At 36.9% G+C, this 20,486-nt stretch overlaps 2 protein-coding genes across 2 annotated transcripts in view; one reads left to right on the top strand and one right to left on the bottom strand.

The window, feature by feature from the left end:
• The window catches only part of Fam46d (family with sequence similarity 46, member D), a 63,951-nt gene extending 43,657 nt beyond the window's left edge, over window positions 1-20,294 (bottom strand). Inside the window, exon 1 of the mRNA XM_013507537.1 lies at window positions 20,100-20,294. The gene's annotated coding sequence lies outside the window, so the exon portion shown is untranslated. The remainder of the gene's footprint in view (window positions 1-20,099) is intronic.
• LOC102016417 (charged multivesicular body protein 1b-2) overlaps window positions 1-20,486 on the top strand; it is a 57,167-nt gene that overhangs the window by 9,801 nt on the left and 26,880 nt on the right. Inside the window, exon 2 of the mRNA XM_005410068.2 lies at window positions 11,779-11,876. Coding sequence (XP_005410125.1) covers window positions 11,779-11,876 — 98 coding nt within the window. The remainder of the gene's footprint in view (window positions 1-11,778; window positions 11,877-20,486) is intronic.

The following is a 20,486-nucleotide window of genomic DNA, read 5'->3' as shown; positions in this document are numbered from 1 at the left end:
TTTGAGAATAGTTTGTCCCTCTTCTAAACTGGGATCCAGGGAAGTCTGCTTTATCAATGCCTCTTGTCTAAGAAAGCAGAGGAGTGTTCTCTCCACTCTGTCTGTCTGTTTCTTTTGATTGGTGAGTTGAGGCCATTTACCTTGAAGGTTATAACTGATATTTATTGGCTTATCTTGGTCATGGTATTTTTCTGCTGTTAGTTCCCTGCTTTTCCTCTCTTTTTAATTGCTTGCCGTGCCTGGTAGTTTTTATTGTTGTTCATGGAATTGTGGTCTTCTTTTCTCTAATATATCTTTTAATACTCTTTTTAGCATTGGTTTGGTATTCATAAATTTCTTCCGTTGTTCCCTGTCATGGTAGTATCTTATTTCTCCATTAATTTTCAAAGACACTTTTGCAGGGTGCACCAATCTGGGCTGGAAGTTGTTTTCTTTCAGAACTTGTAATACTTCACTCCAAGCTCTTCTTGACTTGATGGTCTGTGTTGAGAAGTCTGCAATGATTCTAATGGGCTTTTCTTTATAGGTGATCTCTTTCTTTTCTCTAACAGATTTTAATATTTTGTTCTTGTGGTCAATTTCAGGAATCTTGATCACTGTATCTTCTCGGTATAGTTTTATTTTAGTCAGGAATGTTTAGAATTCTAAATGCGTTATTTATTTGTATGTCAAAGTCTTTATCTGCACTTGGGAAGTTTTCTGCCATTATTTCTGGGAAGTTTTTTTTATGTCATTTGTGCTATCTCCAGGTTTCTCATTGATGCCAATCAATCTTATGTTGTTCTTCTTTGCTTTACCTTGTAGTTGTTGGATTGATTTTTCATGGTCTCTTGCTAATTTTAAGATATCTTTGCTTTTATTATCACTGTTTGTAATTCTGTCATCAAGATCTGAAATCCTATCTTCATTCAGCCTGTTGCATATACTTACTTTTTTTTTTTAATTTTAAAGACTAAAAGAAGAATAACATCGTAACAGGGATTTACCGAATTACAGACAAAGTGGTAGGACGTTGTCAATGGTTGTTATTTTACCTATTGGTATCTTCAAGATAGTTTCTCAGGAAAACAAATAGACAAATAATAGTGAGTTACAGATAAAAATGGTAGGAAATTATCAGTGGTTGTTGTACTATACTTTGTTTTCTTCAAAGTGGTTCCTAGGGAAAACAATTAGAGCTATATGTGAGTGATCAATTAAACAATCATTAAGTATTCTCAATGGTTGTTGAAAACAGGTAGTGATAAACATACATCCATTCACAAAATAGCGTAGGAACAATAGAAACATTACAGAGTTATGGATAGATTGGTAGGAAATTATTAATGGCTGTTGTATACATGTTGGTATCTTTAAAGTGGTTTCTCAGGAAAACAGAGATATGCAAGAAAGATCTAACAAGTAGTTACAGCCTAAGGGCTGTAAAAAATAGCAGATTACCTCCTCATCAGTGACTCCTTTCACTGAGGTGTGACAGCTGGAAGGAAGGCCAGGATTGAAAAGAAGGACCAAGAGACTAGCACCAGTGTCCAGCAATAGGCCATTTACTTTTTCCTCTATAGTCGTCATTACCTGGGGCTCCTCTTTGGAGATAATGGTCTGCCCAAGGGGAGAAGGCAGAGTATACCGCAGGCCCCCTCATTCCTGTTAGACTAACTGGTAGGATGGGTCTGAGCTCTGGGGCATGTCTGAGCACCTTTGCATTCAGGGCATGGCCCAGGGGCCTTCTTAGGGCAGTCCCTCTTGAGGTGGCCTGGCTTTTGACAGTGGTAGTGGATGAATGTAGTCGTCAAGTTCTTGGGGCCCTGAGAATCAGACTTAGGGTCTGTTTCTCTTAGTGCTGCTGTTTCTCTTAGTCTCTTTTTCTTGGTCTCTTTGTTTTTTCTCCTTGGCCTCCTCCTCGTCATGGCTATAGAATACTGAGTAGGCAATTTTTACTAACATCTCAAGTGAGCTATCTGGGGCAAAAGCCATGTTTTGTAGCTTTTTTCTACTATCTGGGGCTGACTGAGTAATAAACTTATCTTTGAGAATAGTTTGTCCCTCTTCTAAACTGGGATCCAGGGAAGTCTGCTTTATCAATGCCTCTTGTCTAAGAAAGCAGAGGAGTGTTCTCTCCAGCCTCCCAGCACATTAGGACCCTGCAACCACTTAGTGTCCTCTCCCCAACTGTCTACACAGGCGGCAGGACCATGTGGATGAAGTCCCCAGTCTGCTAGTCAGTCTCAACACCATCAGGTATGAAGTGTCCCAGGCAGGTAACCTAGACACATACCTTCTCCATGAAGGCAGTTCTTCAGAATCTGAATATTGGGCACCCATGTAATCCATGAAGTCTCGGTGCAGACCTCTCCGGAGCTCCACTCGTTCCTCCACCGCAGCCTGTACAGTTAGGGGAATAATGGCCTCCAGGGGGTTTCCCCAGGTATTGCACAAGGTCCTCCTGGTTTCCAGCTCCCGAATGGCTCTTGCATCCCCAGTCAGCTGGACCTCTGAGTCATCGGGCATCCCTACTCTTGTGTTCTCCGAGTCCTTGTTCATCAGCTGCTCCTCCACTGACTCTGGACTTTTCTGGCTCTCAAGGGCAGGGCCAAGAGTGGCCCGCCATGTGGCACATTTTCCCAGAGGTTTCTCCATTTCGGAATTGTTCACGCACGTCTCCGGGCAGGCCTGTTGTGTTGGTGCTTCTCTGTGGCATGGTGGTTCTCGACTGTGTGGCAGTGGCTGGCCCAAGGGCTGGCGCGCCCCGCCGTGCGGCCTCCTGGGCAGGCACCTGCAGCCTGCCTGCCTGCCTCCTGGGCGGGCGCCTGCGTGCCTGGGGCACGTGGCCTCCCGGCCAGGCACCTGCGGCCTGCCTGCCTGCCTCCCCTGCATATACTTTCAATGGATGTTTTAATCTCTTGGATTTCTATTTGAATCTGGTTCATGGATTCCGTTTCTTTCCTATGCTGGGCATTATTTGTTTCCATCATTTTTCTGAGCTCTTCTATTCTTTTATCTGTGTCTTTCCTAATATCTTTGATAGTAAGCATCATTTCTTTCTGTACTGGAGAGTTCTTTTCTCCATAGCTTTTTGCACTTGTTTTTTCACTTCTACTATCATTTCAGAAAGTTTCCGTGTTTGATTTCCAGTTTCATCTATCTCCTTAAGTTCTGGGTTTGTCCTGGGTGGGCTGAGTGCCTGGGGATGCATTTTGTTTCTCTGTCTTGTCATTTTCTATTTTCTCTTTTATGTTTTGTTTTCTATGTTGATACTTGTCAGTTTCTTATGACATCGCTTTATCACTAGTAGTTAGGTTTCTCTGGAGAATGTCTGTTCTTCAGAGTTGTCTTCTAGATATAGGTAGTTTGTTATAGCTATCCCAAGGCCATAGTTTCTCAATTTGGAAAGGATGCAAGTTTACTATTTGTCTCAGTTCCTTATTCTTTGATACTGGGCTATGGTAGTGATTATGACCTTATACAGTCACAGTGTTAGCATACAGGGGAGAGAAATGGTTTACAACATATATGATATCCTGGCTAAAGTAGTACAGTTAGTAATAACAAGAGTTTCAAGTGCAACTTAACTACTGATAAACTGGTAATCATTAGGCTATATACCTCTGACCATGGGAGTAAACTCTAATATTATGTAACACAATCAAACATAAACTGTGCACTTGTATGCAGTGATTTTCCCCTTAGGTGATTTTACCTTTCTGTTGGGAATGGGGATTAATATGATTAGGGGATGGACTAAAGTGACGAATGAGGTCAACTATAGTAGAGTCAGGGTGGAAATTAAAGGATGATCACCCAAGATTGGGAAACTGGAGGACACAGGAGGGAAAGTATAAAATAAAATATAAAGGAGTAGTCAGAACAAGCAGAGACAATGTTTACTTGCTTGAAAGTTTAAATTCAAGAAGTAGCTGAGGAAAGAGAGAAAGCGAGTCTATAGAAGAGAATGAGAAAGGTAAGAAACCTAAACATTGGAAAAAGAAGGGAAAAAGAGAAAGAGAGCAAAAATGAACCAAAGGAAAAAAAGAAAATGGAGATGAGAGATATAGAGGGGAGAGAGAGAGGGAGGGAGGGAGAGAGGGAGGAAGGGAGGGAGGGAGAGAGAGAGAGACAGAGAGAGAGAGAGAATATGAAAACCTCAAATACAAAAATGACTACCAAATATAGACGAAAACAAGATGACATCCAATCAGACAGGAGAGTGATATCCAATCAGACAAATAAGGGCCAGTGAAAGGAGTAAAATATCTCTGGTGCTTACAGTTCTGTAACAGTGTCCGTATTTAATCCCAGAAGTATGTTGGGAATTGAGCTAACCTTGGCCTCTGGATGTGGGGTTTGGTACTGGTCTTCTGCTGGTGGAGTTCTCTGGAGTTCAACTACTGGCTCCTTGCCGCTGAGGCAAGGTACTGGTCTTGCTACTGGTCTTGCCAATCACTGCCCTTCAAGGTCATATGTGTGCCCATGCACCTGGGACCCAGCTGTTGTCCTGGATCTCAGGTCCAGGGGTTCTTGTCAGTGTACTCAACAAAGGCGAGTGACCTTATAGTCCCCTCAAAGTCCCCACAGTCCTGTGCTCAGAGGCACCGCCTTCCACAGAGAGAATGGAGGAAGCACAGGGTGTGGATTTACTCAGCTGACAGGCCCCTGCTGTCCCACAGATAGAATATTTTTTTGTTTATATTTTATTTTATTTTACTTTATTTTATTTTATTTTTTGTTTTGTTTTGCATGGAGTTTGTAAGGGTGAGAGAAAGGAATTGACATTAGTGTAGTTCTTTGAGAACTATTTATTGGAGTGCCAAAAAGGAAAGATAGTGGTATTTGCTAAACCTCTCCAGGTCTGGATTAGACAAGGCCAGAGTAGTGAAGTACCTCTGGCTAGATCAGATATTAAGAATATAGTGACTGTGAATGTAGTAACTATGTGTTGGCTGAGTTCCACCTCCATCTGACTATGTGAGCTCTCAGTCCCAGCTTGTCATTATAAACTAGAACTTACTAAATTTTACTTTATTTAAAATTCTAGCATCTTTTCTGATTTATTACCCCTCACTATATTAACAGCTGAGATAGAGAAGACTGTAAGACAAATGTATGCACAGTAGAAGAAAAAGTTAACAGTTTGACGTCAAAGGAGGAAACAGAAAACTATCTGTTGCATGGAAGAATAGTTACTTACAATTATCATGTAGATCCTGAGGTATCAGGAGAATGTAGCATTTTATAGATTACTCAAAAGGAGAATGCAAACCATTTAAAAATTTTATCAAAAATTGTGTAAGAATTGTTCTAAGTATTTGAAAAATGTCCTGGGGGCTGGGGATTTAGCTCAGCGGCAAAAGCGCCTGCCTGGCAAGCGCAAGGTCGTGAGTTCGGTTCCTGGTACCGGAGAAAAACAAAACAAAAAAAAAATGTCCTGAATGTCAGCATAAGAAAATGTCCCCTTATGGGGAACACTGTTATATGTGAGAATGTTGGTTAAGTATGACATTAAAACTGTACTGATAGCAGTGTAGCAGTAGAGATAACAATCCATTTTGAAATAGAGGATTTCAATTTGCAATAAAGGGCGATTGAAACACCACTGTCAAATATATTCGTGTGTTTCTATGTCACCTAGGCAATTTATAGCTACCACTTTTTCTGATGATGTATCGTTTGCAATCTGGCAGAAATTTTAAAAAAACCCTAGGTCTAATACCTTGCCTCTAGTTCTTGGGTACTTTCTATAATTAAGGTATGAAATTCTCAAATTCAAATGTCTGTTACCCTGTATGTTTAGTACACTAAGTGAATATTCTCTGTATTGCAGTTGGTGGAACGTAGACTGTTGCTGTGATGGATAATGGCATTAATTCAGATATTAAATTTAGTTATGAGTGAGATTTGAAATACTGAACACTATATTTCACATATGCTAGTTGGCTGTAAGTCCCTAGAATATTTTTGTTTGGAAAAATAACATTGGTAGACTGATCATAAATTTAGTTTGACAAGGTGGTTGCTATTATGACAGCCTTTGTTTGTCTTTATCAACTGAAAAGATCATGGCTGAAATATTTTATTTTTGAGGGGCTAAAATTTAGAAGGAATGAACAGTAACACTTATTGACATGTAGAGTCATTATGATGCACCCTAGGGAAGTGTTAAGTCCCAGACTTACAGCCCTTGTGCTTTAGAGTTGTTGATCTCCACCATAGTTCTTGGACTTGATGCCTTTATATCCACTGTTCCTTTGCTAAGTCTGCTATTTTCCCCCCATTCCTACCCAGTTCCTCCTAATGACTTCTACTTTGATACTTATGTTACATATCACCTCTTTTTAGAGAAACCTTTGAATGCCTAGTTTAAGATAGGTAGTCCTCCTCTGGGGATTCTTGCTCTTATACATATGTATACATAAGCTGTACTAAAACTGTTGGTAATCTTGTTTGTCTTCCATACTGTAATACAAAAGTGAGCTCATGAAACCCATGTTAATTTCTGAATATGTAAAATTATTTGGAATAGGAATCAGACATTTTGCCTCTTGATATTTGATGTTTATTAAATTTAAAAGATCTTGGCTATTGTGTGGTGTATACATGCACATGTGTTTTCTGCTTTTGTGGGGTGAATTTTATTTTAAAATAAGTGCAATAATATTGCTGTAGTTGCCAGAACTGCTAGTTGTGATTTAATCAAGATTCTCATACTTTGTTTTACTAATTATTATTGCATTACATGAAGTACTGTTTTTTATAATTAAAATATTCCTACTTGCAATTAAATTTTTCATGGAAAAAGGTAAAACAAAATTTCATAATAAAGTAACAGAATAACAGTTAATACATTGCATATTGTTATCTTTAAAGTACTTGTTCAGAGTACAAGATATGGGCATTAAAATTTCTCTAATCGATTTTAGTACAAACCTTCCTTTTCAATGAGACACTAATAATATAACTAACTGCATTTTTTTCCCTTTTCCCTGCCATCCTTGCCCCTTTTCCCCATCCTAGATCTTTTCTCCTTTTGAACAATTTCTTCCCATTTACAATATTCATTGTACATTTTAGACCTTATTTACTCTTTCAGTTTCTCACACCAGGAAGACAATGTGATGTTTACATAGGTGAGTCTGATTTATTTCACTTATGAATATTGTCTCAAGTTGCAGTACCAGGTAAATTTAATTACTTTTAAAATTCTTTGGAGTAAAGTTTTAGACAGCTTTCATAAGTCTCAGGTCTTTTTAAAGACAAAATATTCTTGACAAATTTAGAAATACTATTTTATTCAGGAAAATAATTGCATAGAGTCAATTTCCAAAATAATTTAAAAACTTACCTTGTTCTTGCTTCTTAGCTACTATTATGCTATTGTTACAGCCATGTTAAATAGTAAGCTCTCCACATAATATGGAGAAAATTATCATAGACAAGGAAACATTTTTTTTTTTTGGTGCCAGGAATTGAACTCAGGACCTTGTGCTTGCCAGACAGGTGCAGGAAACATTTTGATTTGGGTTGCTATTTGTTTTAATATTGAAAGCAGAATTCAGACTTCTTTAAATTGTATAAAGACAATAATTCACATGCCATCTGAACTCTAGTGCTTGGGGTAACGTGCCATAACTAATTGCAGTAATATTTCTATACTGAAGCATGTGAATATTACGGGGAAAATGAATGACTGTATATCATTCTTGTTCAGGTCAGGTTTTGTTATCAAATTTGGTCTAATCAGATCATACTTTGATACCAAATGTTATGTGTAGCTTCCAGTTTTCAGAGCTTTTTGAACTTGGGAGTTGTGGATAAAAGATTATGGATCTATATTTGATTGTTGTCTATGTATGAATATGATGCTTTAACAGAAGCCTTTCAATATCTCAATTTTCCTGTGGAAAGGCCTACTAAATCAGTGATTTCTAAACATAGGTAGGCATGAGAATAGCCTGGTGAGCTTTTAAAAACTAAAATTTGTGAAATTCATGCTAGCTTTATCAAATTTAAAATTCTAGGGGTTGGCCCCAAAACTCTGTTCGTTTTTGTTTTATTGAAAATTGATTGTGATGCTGCTGGTCTGTGATGAAGCTTAATAGCCAAGTCCAAATGGAAAAATAAAAAGATATAATGTAAAATATTTTGCAAATCTACATGTATTCAATTTTAGGTACTGTCCTTTATTTTGATACTGACCTTATATATTTGGTGTTAGTATATTTAATTACATTTGTTCATGAAAAAAATGGAAAACTTCCATAATAATGGTTTTCTAACTCTTTTGGCAGCACTCTTAATTTTAGTGAAATCTTTTGTGGAGTCCTAGTATATAATATAAATAAGCAGCATCCTATTAATATAAACTTATTTTAGTTATTTAATTGCCCAGCATCATTAGTGTTTTTGTCCATCAATTCATATATACTACTCTAAAACACTTTTCTACTATTCATTTGTTTAATTTTTGAGTACTTCTTTTAAGCATTACATTAGTCTGATGATACAGTGGTGATTAAGATTCATCCTTATTCCTAGAGTGTCCGTCGTCCAGTTGCAGAATAAGGCATGTAAACAAAGAGTTTAGAAAATTGTATGAGAATGTCAGAGTAAGTAGCTAATGACTTTGTCAACTTCAAGTTAGTATTTCTACATAGGAGAGTTTAAGTTGCAAAACAGAATATATGAAAACAGTCTTAGAAATCAGCTATTTTATAATAAATTTATATCAAGTAAAATGCTTCAAGTTACTTTTACTACAGTTTCCTAATGGTGTTGTCCATATTCTAGTACATTGTACCTTGGTTCATGAATTTAATTCTAAGTTTCCTTCATAAGGTCAACATTGAACGTAACCATTGAATTTGATTCAGTTCTCATCCAGTTTGGTTTCTTACATTTTCAAACAATTTTCTTTTTTTAAAAAAAATGTGTACATCTTAGGAACAAGGATTGTAAACTTTTAATTAATACAACCTTTTATTAAAAATGATTTTTTAGATCATGTAAATTTAATCCTTGCCCTCCATTGCCAACAATGAAAAATAAAACACCAGGCACATAGTACTGGGTTTAAGAAACACTATAAAACATAATCAACTCACTTTCCTTACTCCTTCACCAGAAGTACCACTATCTAACAGTTGATGTTTATGGTTTCTGGACATTTGTTTTTATTTTACTACATACATGTACATTGTTAAAATAGAGTTATATATTGCATATGTTAAAATTTTATATGTATGGTGTTACATTGCTGTTTTTTCAAGATGATGTTTCTGATTCACTAATGACGTTTTAATTTTTACCACAATGTATTTTAATGATGAGCATTTAGATTGTTTCCATTTCTCTGTCATTACAAGCAATGCTGCTATCACCATTTTTGTACATATTCCTTAAGAGGACTGGGGACAGTTTTGGGGGGAGTATATACCTAGAAGGAATCGCTGGGTTATAGAAGTTTTACTTCCATTTCTTTTGTTGAGATATGTATGAGATAAAGAAAAACATAAGGAAAAATATCTTAAACTTTTAGAATTAAACAATAGTGAATTAAGTGAAATGTAGCTTGTTGGATATAGCTAATGTCATATAGATGGGATTTTCTAGCCTTGAAACCCTCACATTAGAAAGGAGGGAAGGTTGAAAATTAATGTCACAAGCATTTCTTTTAGATAGCCAGGAATAAAACAGAATAAACTCAAAAAAGGTAAAAGGAAAATATTTAGAAGGAAAACTAATAACAGAAAACAAAGATACAGTACAATAGACAGAATAGAAATGTCTAAAGGTAAATCTGCTGTAAACACCAATATAATATGCCTCTGTAGAAATTCATCAAAGAAAAAGAGAAGGCATAAGTAGCACAGGAAAGAAAAAAGGAAAATATAGATACAGATGTTTTAAAATAATAAATTATAAAAATTATGCCAATAAATTGTAAACCTTGCACAAAATCTAAAATTCCATAACTACAGAAATAAATTCAAAAGTTAATTGAATATGTAAATAGTCTTAAAGCTCTGATTCAATGCTTTATAACATTTATAACATTTTAATATCTAAACTGAGAGGAACAGACCCTGATGTGGTGGTTTTTTGTTGTTTTTTTTTTGTTTTGTTTTGTTTTCCAGTACCGGAACTGAACTGACAACCTTGCGCTTGCCAGGCAGGCGCTATGCCACTGAGCTAAATCCCCAGCCCGACCCTGATGTTTTATTGGTGTTCTGTAGCAATCTCTTAAGGAAAAGCTAACTCTTCTCTTAATACAAACTTTTCCAAGGATTAAGTAGAACAAATAGGAACAATTCTCAAATTCGATACCCCTCAAAAGGGGATAGTGTATGGCAATGGACAATTATAGAGCAACCTCACTTATGAGCAGAGATACAAAAATCTACACACAGTATTCTTAGGAAGGCAAAATGTTTTAGCATTTAAAAAAATCTATACATTTTAATCACATTAGAAGATTTAAAAATAAATAGTAATCTCAATATATGAAGAAAAACATCAAATAAAATTCAAAATTTGATGGAAATCAACATTAAGGTAAATGGTTTATAATTAAATTCTTAGCAAACTAGGTATGGAAGTTAATATTCTTAACTTAAAAGAACTGTTCTACCAAAATTTCTAGCAAATATCATCCTAATAGTGAATAGTTAGAATTCCTCTCAAAATCAGTAATAAAAATCATCCTGCTCTATTTTTTTAAAAATTTCAACACTGGTCTGTGTTAGCAACAAAAGAAATAAAGTCTAGACTGGATATCATGCAAACCAACATTATATTCAGATAATACAAGTATCTACTAAAGAAAACTTTTTTGAAAACAAATCCTGGTATTGTGTGGGTCTTTTGAACCCTCTGTGATGCTCAGGTAAACATATGCAAATCCAGTTAGATGGTGCATAAAGGTGCGTGCAAATCCCCTTTTGCCACTTTTGCTTATATGGACACTTCTTGCTGTTCATTATACCAACTGGGTTAACACCTGGATTATTTCCTCTATGCCTCAGGGAAAGGTACGGAGATGCACAGCTGGCTACTATAATGCTAAAGTATAAATTTACAGTAGAAAAGTAAGGAATGGGTCCACTGAACCCAAGCTTATGCCTTGAGTAAATAATAATGACTTTTTCTATAGATACAGTGATTTATTTGAAGATGATTTAGAAAGTGAAAATTCATTCATTTTCCTTTCTTTGCTTTTATCTATATTAGTGATTATAATTTTCAACAGTATGTGATTTCCCCTCACATCCACCCTAAGTGATATTTGGAAATGTCTGGAGTCACTCTGTCCTTAGACACCTCGAGTTTGTTATGATTATTAAGTTTTCCTTGCTGTTCATAATTTACTTCTTTTGAAGTGTAAATTGATGAGTTATATCAAATGTTCAGGATTGTCTCATCTTTTCTCCTAAGTAGATTTGAGTTTATGCTTGGGAAGAACACTATAGAAGTGATGCTGTACCCTTCTCGGGTTATCATTTCAGAAGGTAATGATATTGAAGTATCTTACTAGTGATGGTGTTCACCTTGGTAAAGGTGTATTTGTCAAGTTTTTCTCCTGAAAACGTAGTTTTCCCTTTATAATTAAAATAAATAACTACATTTTAATAGAAGAGATATAAACTGTTTTATTTGGTGAAATACTTTGTGTTTAGTTGGTTTAAATTGCCTAATATTATTTGATAAGTTTTGTGATTTTAACATCATATTTGTAGGTAGTTATGCTGGGAAACTGCCTTTCCGATTAGCCTTAACCTGTATTTTTAGAACACCTATTTAACTTGAAGTTTGCTGCAAAAGAACTTAATAGGAATGCTAAGAAATGTGACAAAGAAGAAAAGGCTGAGAAGGCCAAGATTAAAAAGGTAGGCCACTTTTAATATTTTTCTCATAAAATAAGCACAATAATGGAGGCATGATAAATTGTGTAATGTGTTTTATAGTGAAAAAAGATTAATTACTGCTTTCAGCATTCTAAAACAAATTATTTTCCTAAATAATTATCAATGGCCATTTCTTATTATGTTTAAATGTGTGTTGCTACTTATGTATGCAAGCATGGCCCACATAATAGTGTAATTGTTCTGGGTTATCTACATCTAAAGGCTGTCTTTGCTTTTTAGCTAAGACCACTTTTACTGAGGAGTATAAACCCCATACTTAGGAATAATATTTAAATTTTGGTAATTTTAATTTCTATGCTTTAAAAAGTTTTATGTCTAAATATTGCATAGTATTCATAGTTATTTTGGTTTCTGTATTTGCTAGGAGGATTCATAAGACTCAGTATATAGCTGTACTCAAGGCTGTTCTTTAGTTTAGTGAAAGGATACAAAGCACAATCAGTAAAGGAAAGATACAGGCTCAAGCTTCCAAGAGCGCTTTCCCAATGGAGTCATACAAAGCAAGCCTAATTCTTCCAGCTATTTATTACAGCACTTGTGAAATATTATTTACCTGGGAAGTTCTCCTGTCCTAGATGTCTGGGGTTTTTATTGGTAATCAGTAATGTTGGAATTTGCTATATAACACATGCCATAATTCCAGATCCCAAGAAGGAAATTTGGTGTTTGATATAACAAGCTGTGTTTGTACAATTAGGCATAGTGAGCCACTCTTAACAATTCTGAGTACTATCCATAAATCTAAGTTTCTTGATAACAGCCAAGTGTGAAACTCTACAGGTAGGCTTTTCTAGATCTAGTAGTCTCAAGTCTATCATGTTAATTATTTTTTGAAAATGTATATTTATACATTTATGTTTAATGCTGTGTTATCTTGGATTTTCAGATGTTTCATAATAGCATGTATCTAGTCTTTACATTGAGTCACTTTGGGTATACTATTAATTGAGAGAACTGTACATGAATAAAAGAAGATAGGAGTACTTAGGCTTAGTTGTAAGTTGATGTATTGATTATCCCTTTCTAAAATTTATGCCCAGCTACTACAAGTAAAGGATAACTCCCAAAATATTTTTGTACATTGAGGTTAGACATAATGAAAATATTACTTTTAAGGTATCAGATAGCAGACAAGCATAACACTATGTAAATGTAGAGATTATCCTACCATATATAATCCTGATTAATGTCTTTTTCTGTAAGCAGCATGATGATAGGGAGCAGTGCTTCTTGAGCATGTATCTAGTGAACTGTGATTCTACTCTTCCTGCACAAATTGCTTGGCAGTTTACTTTTTACTTTCCTACACTTTCTATGAGATTTTTACTCTTCATCTTCCTCTATTTTCCCACTCTATTCAAACACAGGGCTACAACAATTTTTTTAATTAAAAAGTTTTAAAATCATTTTCTGTTGAGATTATACACAAGAGGTTGGATTTTAAAATGTGCAAATCCATATGCCAAAAATGTTTTCTTTGGATTGAAGACAGAAACTCTTTAAAAGTAAAACCACATACACACTACAAGAGAAAATGAGGGGCACTGTTTTTTAGTCATCTTGGAATGGGTACTGGAGAATCTAAAACTTAAAGACCAAAAAAGATGTGATGTTTTTAATGCTCCTGGGAAGATACCCAGAAGAGGAGTAGCTGGGTCGAATGGGACCTCTAATGCTAATTTTTTTAGGAATTTCCACACTGATTTCAACAGTGGTTGCACCAGTCTATGCTCCCACTAACAGTGGAGAAGGGTTCCTTTTTCTCCAAATTGAAAAATTTGACTACATTGGAAAAAAATCTGTGTATCTAAAAATCCCCCTAAAAAGCCAAAAGAAGATGCCTGAGAAAGCATATTTGAAGCAATGTGATAGTATACCTACTGCCTTAAGAATTCTATATATTGAATAGATACAATTAGGAAAAGACTAATAACTTATTAAAAATTAGGCCAAACATATAGTTTACAGAGCAGTCTTGTAGTAGCTTACAGAAAAGTCCTTTTGAACTCAAAAGCACTCAGTCTCAATTTTAACATACATTCCTATTTAAATATAAATTAAAATATGATAGTATTATTTCTCAGATTTAAAAATATGATTTTATCTTGTGATAATGAGGATCAAACCCAGGGCCTTGTGCATGCTAGTCAGGGTCTCTAGCACTGAGCTACATACATTGCCAGCTCCAAAAGTTTGATAATATGCTTCATTAGGAAAAGAGGCAGTGATACTTTGTTGGGGACAGTAAAAATTCACGTAAATGTCAGAGCAATTTGGCAATCTGTATTAAAGTTATAAGTTCATATAGTCCTTTGTGTAGTAATTCCAATCTTAGGACCTTGTCTTAAAGATATGCTTAATGTGTGTGCATGAGTGTGCCAAGTTTATTTGTCATAGTACACAAAAAAGTAGGCAAAATCTGCATGCCCGTTAACATGCAGCCTGTTAAATTATGGAACCATTATATGATGCAGTACTGTGTAGATCTTGAAAAGACAGATAAGCTGATATTTTGAAATGGAATACTATTAATTGAGGAAAGCAGGAAGCAAAATTTTCCATGTATTCTCTATACTCTTTCCAACGCTGTGTTAAAAAACATGTTGGAGCAAATCTGTTGAAATAAGGTATCACATTTTTTGGATTTGCATTTCTTAAGAATGAGCTTGAACATATTTTTACGGTTGGACAGTTTTATATTTCTTTGTGTGTGATTGTGTAACTACCTGCTCATAAACTTTGGATCTTTTTCTATTGTGGTGTTCCATTTCCTAAGCTGATTTGACTGAGAGTCATAAATTTTATGATCATTAGAAAAGTAGTGCTTTATTCTGAGAGGCTGAGGCAAGAAGATCACAAGTATGAGCCCAGCCTGGGCAACGTAGTGACTGAGACTTTGTCTCAAAAAAAAAAAAAAAAAAAGGCTGGGATTGTAGCTCAGTGCAGAAGCTCTGGTTCAACCCTTAGTACTGCCAAAAAATTATGCCTTAGACAGATGTCCCTTCTTTAACATCTATTTTCCTATTACTATGGTCTGAATGTTTGTGCTCCTCTCTCCTTGCATGTTTTATGTTGAAATGTGGTCAGCAATGTGATGGTATTTGGAAGTGGACCTCTGGAGGATTGATCATCAGGTCTTTTTGTTTTGTTTTGTTTTGTTTTTGTTTGTTTGTTTGTTTTGTTTTTGGTTTTTCTCCGGTACCAGGAACCGAACTCACGACCTTGCCCTTGCCAGGCAGGCGCTTTTGCCGCTGAGCTAAATCCCCAGCCCCCCTCTGGAGGATTGAATAGGTCATCAGAGCACAGCCTTCATGAATGAGATTAGTATTCTTATTGTTATTAATGCCCAGAGCGCTGCCTTGCCCCTTGCACCATGTGAAGATATAGAAAATGCTATTTGTGAACCAGCAGGTGGGCCCTTATCAAATACTGCATCTGGCAGCACTTTCAACTTAGACTTCTTAGTATCTTGCACTGTAAGAATTAAATAGTTGTTCATGAGCCACCCAGTTTATGGTGTTTGGTTATTGCAGCCCAAACAAACTAAAATACCTCCTTACTCAGTATATTATATTGCTGTCTTGCAAAAATTGAAACATTAGAAGTGCCTTGACTTTCCACTTATCCTTCTCCTCTAAGACTTGCACACATCCTCAATTAAACTACATTTCTATGTTTGCATTTTTCCTCCTATTTCAAAACTTGACTTTTTCTTCATTTTGCTCTACTTGACTGAGCTCTTGACACCATTACCAGTTTCCTCCTATGGACCTTTTTTCATGAGTCATTGTGTCACCTAGTAGCGTTTGAGGGGGTCCTCCAGAGAAGAGATGGGGACCTCACTTGACCCCTACCATAGTGTGTTGATTGACTCTCTTAACATAAGAGCATCTCAGGACACATTAGTGGAAGGCATAGGCTGATGTTAGGCAGGGCTTTGAAGTGAGAAAAAATAGGAAAGGATCTTCAGTTTGATGAGCTGAAGCTGGAACAGTTTTGATCAGACTGGTCCATTCACCAAAGAACAAGGGTAGCCTTTATGGATTAGTTGAGGTAGGCTGGAGTCTGTTTGATCATTATCTCATTTCTTGTTTGCAAGATGGCTCTGGGTGAAGTCCTTATTGCTTATGGGAGTAATTTGGTTTCCATGAGATAATTTTTCTTTTGGGCAGCCTCAGTTTTGTGGAGTCTCTACTAGAATCCAAGGTGATCATAGGTTTGGGGAAATAACTGGAGACTTGTGGGCATAGTTGAATGTTCCTGTAAATCTCCTGATGTCCTGGGTCCTGAAGCTGGATGAAATAGATTCTGTAAATTCAGGGCTAATAAACTTTTGCCAGCTTTTAGACAGATGCTTCCTAAAGATTAGCATGCCTATATTCCTGAATGCAAAACTGAGAAAGGATTTGACCCAATTTTATTTTATTTCTTTTTTCTTTTCTTTCTTTCTTTTTTTTTTTTTTTTTGGTACTGGTAATCGAACTCATGACCTCAAGCTTTTTTTTGTCTTTTTGAGACAGGGTCTCGCTATGCAGTTCAGGCTGGCCTTGCGCTCACTTTGTAGCCCAGGCTGGCCTCGAACTTACAATGATCCTCCTGCCTCAGCCTCCCAAGTACTGGGATTACAGGCGTGTGCCACCATGCCCGGCATGACCCAATTTTAATATAATAAAGGATACAATATGCAGAACAAACTTCATTCTATTTCCAGTTACTCATTGGGCATCTGCAGGCTCAAATGAGGAATTACTCATATTTTAGCAAATTCTGCTTTTAAAGTCCCTGACTGCCTCTAAAGAAACACAAGTCATGCTTGTAATGATTAACAGGTTGAAGGCTCAGGGGTTCCTTTGTCCTGTGTCTCTGTGGTGGTCTCTGACTGGATAATTCCCTGTTCATTCTCTTGTATTTTTTTACTTTTTCCACCTTTAGTGGCCCCTCCCTTTAACTGTAATTATGCTTTCAGGCTTCTGCAATCCTCCAAAGCCTGTGCTTTGATCCCAGAGATCCCACTTGTTTTTATGTAGTAGCTTAATATATTGCTTCCTCTGTGCAATTCATCCTCAAATGTAGTCTTACTGATTATGACCAAACTCATACTGCTGCCTCCACTTACTTGACACTGTACTCAGCAGTCACAAAGATCTCCAAAGATGACTTTACCAAATGCTTTGTTAGATTTTTCAAGTGTAAAGACTATTTTTAATCCTTTTTCTGCTATATTTGATACCATTGATTTTCCTGTCTTTGAAACTCCTTGACTTCAATTTCATTGCATGTTTTGGGCTCACCCACTACCCTAACCATTACCTCTCAATCTCCTTCTGTTAAATAGCATCCCGAGAATATCTGTTGTGGAAATGCTATAGTTATTTTAACAAGTGCAAATTTAAATTCATCATCACACTCTCCCTCTCTAAAAACTAATTTTTGCCTAAGCTTAATTGACCAATGAGGAAATAAGCAGAGAAAACAGCACAGACATGTAAGTATGAGAGTACAGCATGTTGGGAAACTACAAGTTATTTGGTTTTGTGGAGATAATGCAGGTTATGAAGGCCTTGTATATCATAAGTTTTTCATTGATGAGGAACTAGTGGAAAAGAATGATGAGGAAAATTTCATGGAGAAAATGCTTGTTTGAAAACATTTTGGCAAGAACAGGTTATGGCAAAAATCAGAAAACTATACAGCTTGCAAGTTAGATCCAGATTCCTGTCTCTTTCGTAATGAAGTTTTATAGGGACATGCCATACTAATTCACTTATATAAGACCTGTGGTTTCTTTTGTCCTCTAAGAGCAGAGTTGAATAGTTGCTATGGAGACCACATGGCCACTTAAAAGTCCAAAATATGTATTTTCTGTCCCTTTACAGAAAATGTGCCAAACCTCCAGGTTATAGGACTCTAAAATCGTGTTTACTGACTAGATCGTTTTTTGACAGCCTTGGCAGAAAAAACTTTACCTCTGTTTGAACAGTATAGATAGGAATAGAGAAAAAGTTACTTAGAAATCATTGAGGTCAGAGAATCTTGATTTGATGATTGATTGTGGAAGATAAAAAGAGGGAGTCAATAAAAATGACTGTGATTTCTGCTTCAACTGGTGACTGGAATGAATATATTGGTAGCTTTCCTCTAAATGAAGAAAAACCAAAAAGGGGTCAGGTTGTTGAGCAAGAATGTTGAGCGTTTGATATACTAGGTGAAAGGTTCCTGTCCTGATAAAGTAGTCTAACAGGAAATTGAAACTTCTGTACAAAAGCTCTGGAAACAGATTTGATGTGGAGATAACAAATATGAGAGTGCATAGTGGACAGGACTGACCAGGGAAGAGAACAGAGTGAGGACCACACAGATTGAAGAAATTTTTCTGGGAAGCACCAGCATTTAGTGGGATTGATAGATGGACAGGGAGCAGAAAGAATCGGTAAAGATCAAAAAGGAACAACTAAATCGAAATAAGGAGAGCTAAGGTAAAAGAGGTTTATTGGAATTCTAGGGAGGAGAGACTTGACAAGAAAATGGTTGGTAGACAAAACATAGAAGTAAGAAGAATATTCAAGACTACCTATTGAATATGACCGGTAGAAAGAGTGATGATAGTAACAAGGACAATTTCAGTGGTGTAGACATAAAGCCCTGCTTACAGCCAGTAGAAGTGAATGAGAGGAACATTGGGAAAATAGGTTCTTTAAGACCTTGTTTCTTCCTCCTGCTCCAGACTCATATAACGGACTGCCGCGTCCCACGCAGCTGTCAGTGTTCCAAGGTGAAGACAGTGTGAGGATGGAGAAAAAAGGACAAGAGTCAGGATACAGAAAAAAACTGAGGCCATATGGAGGGAGCCCTCTTTCCTAATGGGAAGTAAGGAAGGAAGAAGAAGGAAGAGGAGAAGGAGAGAGCTCCAACAGCTGCAGTGCATTTACTTATACACTTGGGAGGTTGAATATCACGTGAAACCTCTCCGCATAATAGTTTATCCACGTGGCTTATCTCAGGCTGCTGTGTTCTTGAGACTAGAGTAGCTTATTCATGTGACTTTCCTCAGGCACTGTGTTCCTGACACTAGCCTTTTTCTGGTCTCACACATGATCAGTCTCCAGCTTTAGCCACTCCTCACATATCACCCCTTTTTGTTTTATAGTTGTAAGTGATGACTAGTTATTGAGAAGGAACTGTATTTGGGGGACTCTGTAGGAGACCTCCTTCTCGAATAGTTTCCATTCTCTTGGTGTCATAACTTGTCCTATAACCTCTATTAAAAGTAAGGTAAAAGGGGCCGTGGCGCTTTTAGGTCGTGCTAGCTTGTTTTAATTCTTTTTTTTTTGTTTTTGTTTTGTTTTTCTCCGGTACCAGGAACCGAACTCACGACCTTGCGCTTGCCAGGCAGGTGCTTTGCCGCAGAGCTAAATCCCCAGCCCCTTTGTTTTAATTCTTTCAGGGTCCTAAAAGGTATGACTTCATGAAGACGTCTGACATGTCTTGGATTATTAGGGATTTGGAGTTCAGCAACAGAGTAGATATGTTGAAATACCTCCATGGGCTCCCTTGCCTATCTGGCTTCTTTTAATGCCAATTGCAAGAGAGAAAGAGAGGATGATTCTACTCCCTAAGAGGTGGAAGTTTCGACCTATGACATAGTTCCTGTAAGCTGAAGAGGCAGAAGCTGCCACTTGTGATGAAGTTAATGTTACCAATTTTACCTTAGGCAACTGTGAAACTGAAGCTGCAGTGAAACACTTCCCTAGTGAGGAAAGGTCTTTTTTGCCCCCCACCATTCCTTCCTTATCTGATTGAGCAAAGCTAGAGGGTTCAAGCTCTATCAATGTGGCTGTTGCCTTACTATTCCTTTTTTGCTGGGGTCTTGGTTTTAAAATAGTGCTCCCAGAGGAATCTTCTGTGGTTGTCTCAACAGGCACATGACTGTTGAGACACTCCCTGATCCAGGTCCAGAAAAGAAAAGTAAGTATGGCAATCCGTATTAGAACGAGGATTCATATATACTCATGTTTCATGCTTGATAAAATCAATATACTTTTCTGTCTTCTCTTAAGCCTGTTTCTCTCTTTGGCTTCTCTGGCCCGTTTCTCTCTTTGGCTTCTCTTAAGCCTGTTTTTCTCTTTGGCTTCTCTTAAGCCTATTTCTCTCTTCGTGCACACACAGCTAGAAGTCTTCTCTTACCTGTTATTGGATATGTTTCCTTGTTCTCTGGGTCCCTGTTCAGGTGCCAAATGCTGCATCCTGTGTAGCTCTTGATGTTCCCAGGGTGAGGATGGTGAGAGGATGGAGGTGAAAGGACAGTAGTTGAAATGCACTAAAAACTGAGGCTGAATGGAGCCCTCTCTCCTGATGGGAAGTAAAGAAGTAAAAAGAGGAAGAGAAGGAGAAGGAGAGTGCTCTAATGGCTGCAGTGCATTTATTTATACACTTGGGAGGTTGTATATCACGTGAAACCTCTCTGCCTAATAGCTTATCCATGTGGTTTGTCTCAGATATGCTATGTTCTTGAGACTGGAGTAGCTTACTCATGTGACTTGCCTCAGGCTCTGTGTTCTTGAGACTGGAGTA

The sequence above is a fragment of the Chinchilla lanigera genome, unplaced genomic scaffold, assembly GCF_000276665.1.
Source record: "Chinchilla lanigera isolate Chin_1 unplaced genomic scaffold, ChiLan1.0 scaffold00128, whole genome shotgun sequence".
NCBI classification, from domain to species: domain Eukaryota; kingdom Metazoa; phylum Chordata; class Mammalia; order Rodentia; family Chinchillidae; genus Chinchilla; species Chinchilla lanigera.
This window is presented reverse-complemented; position numbering and strand designations above follow the sequence as displayed.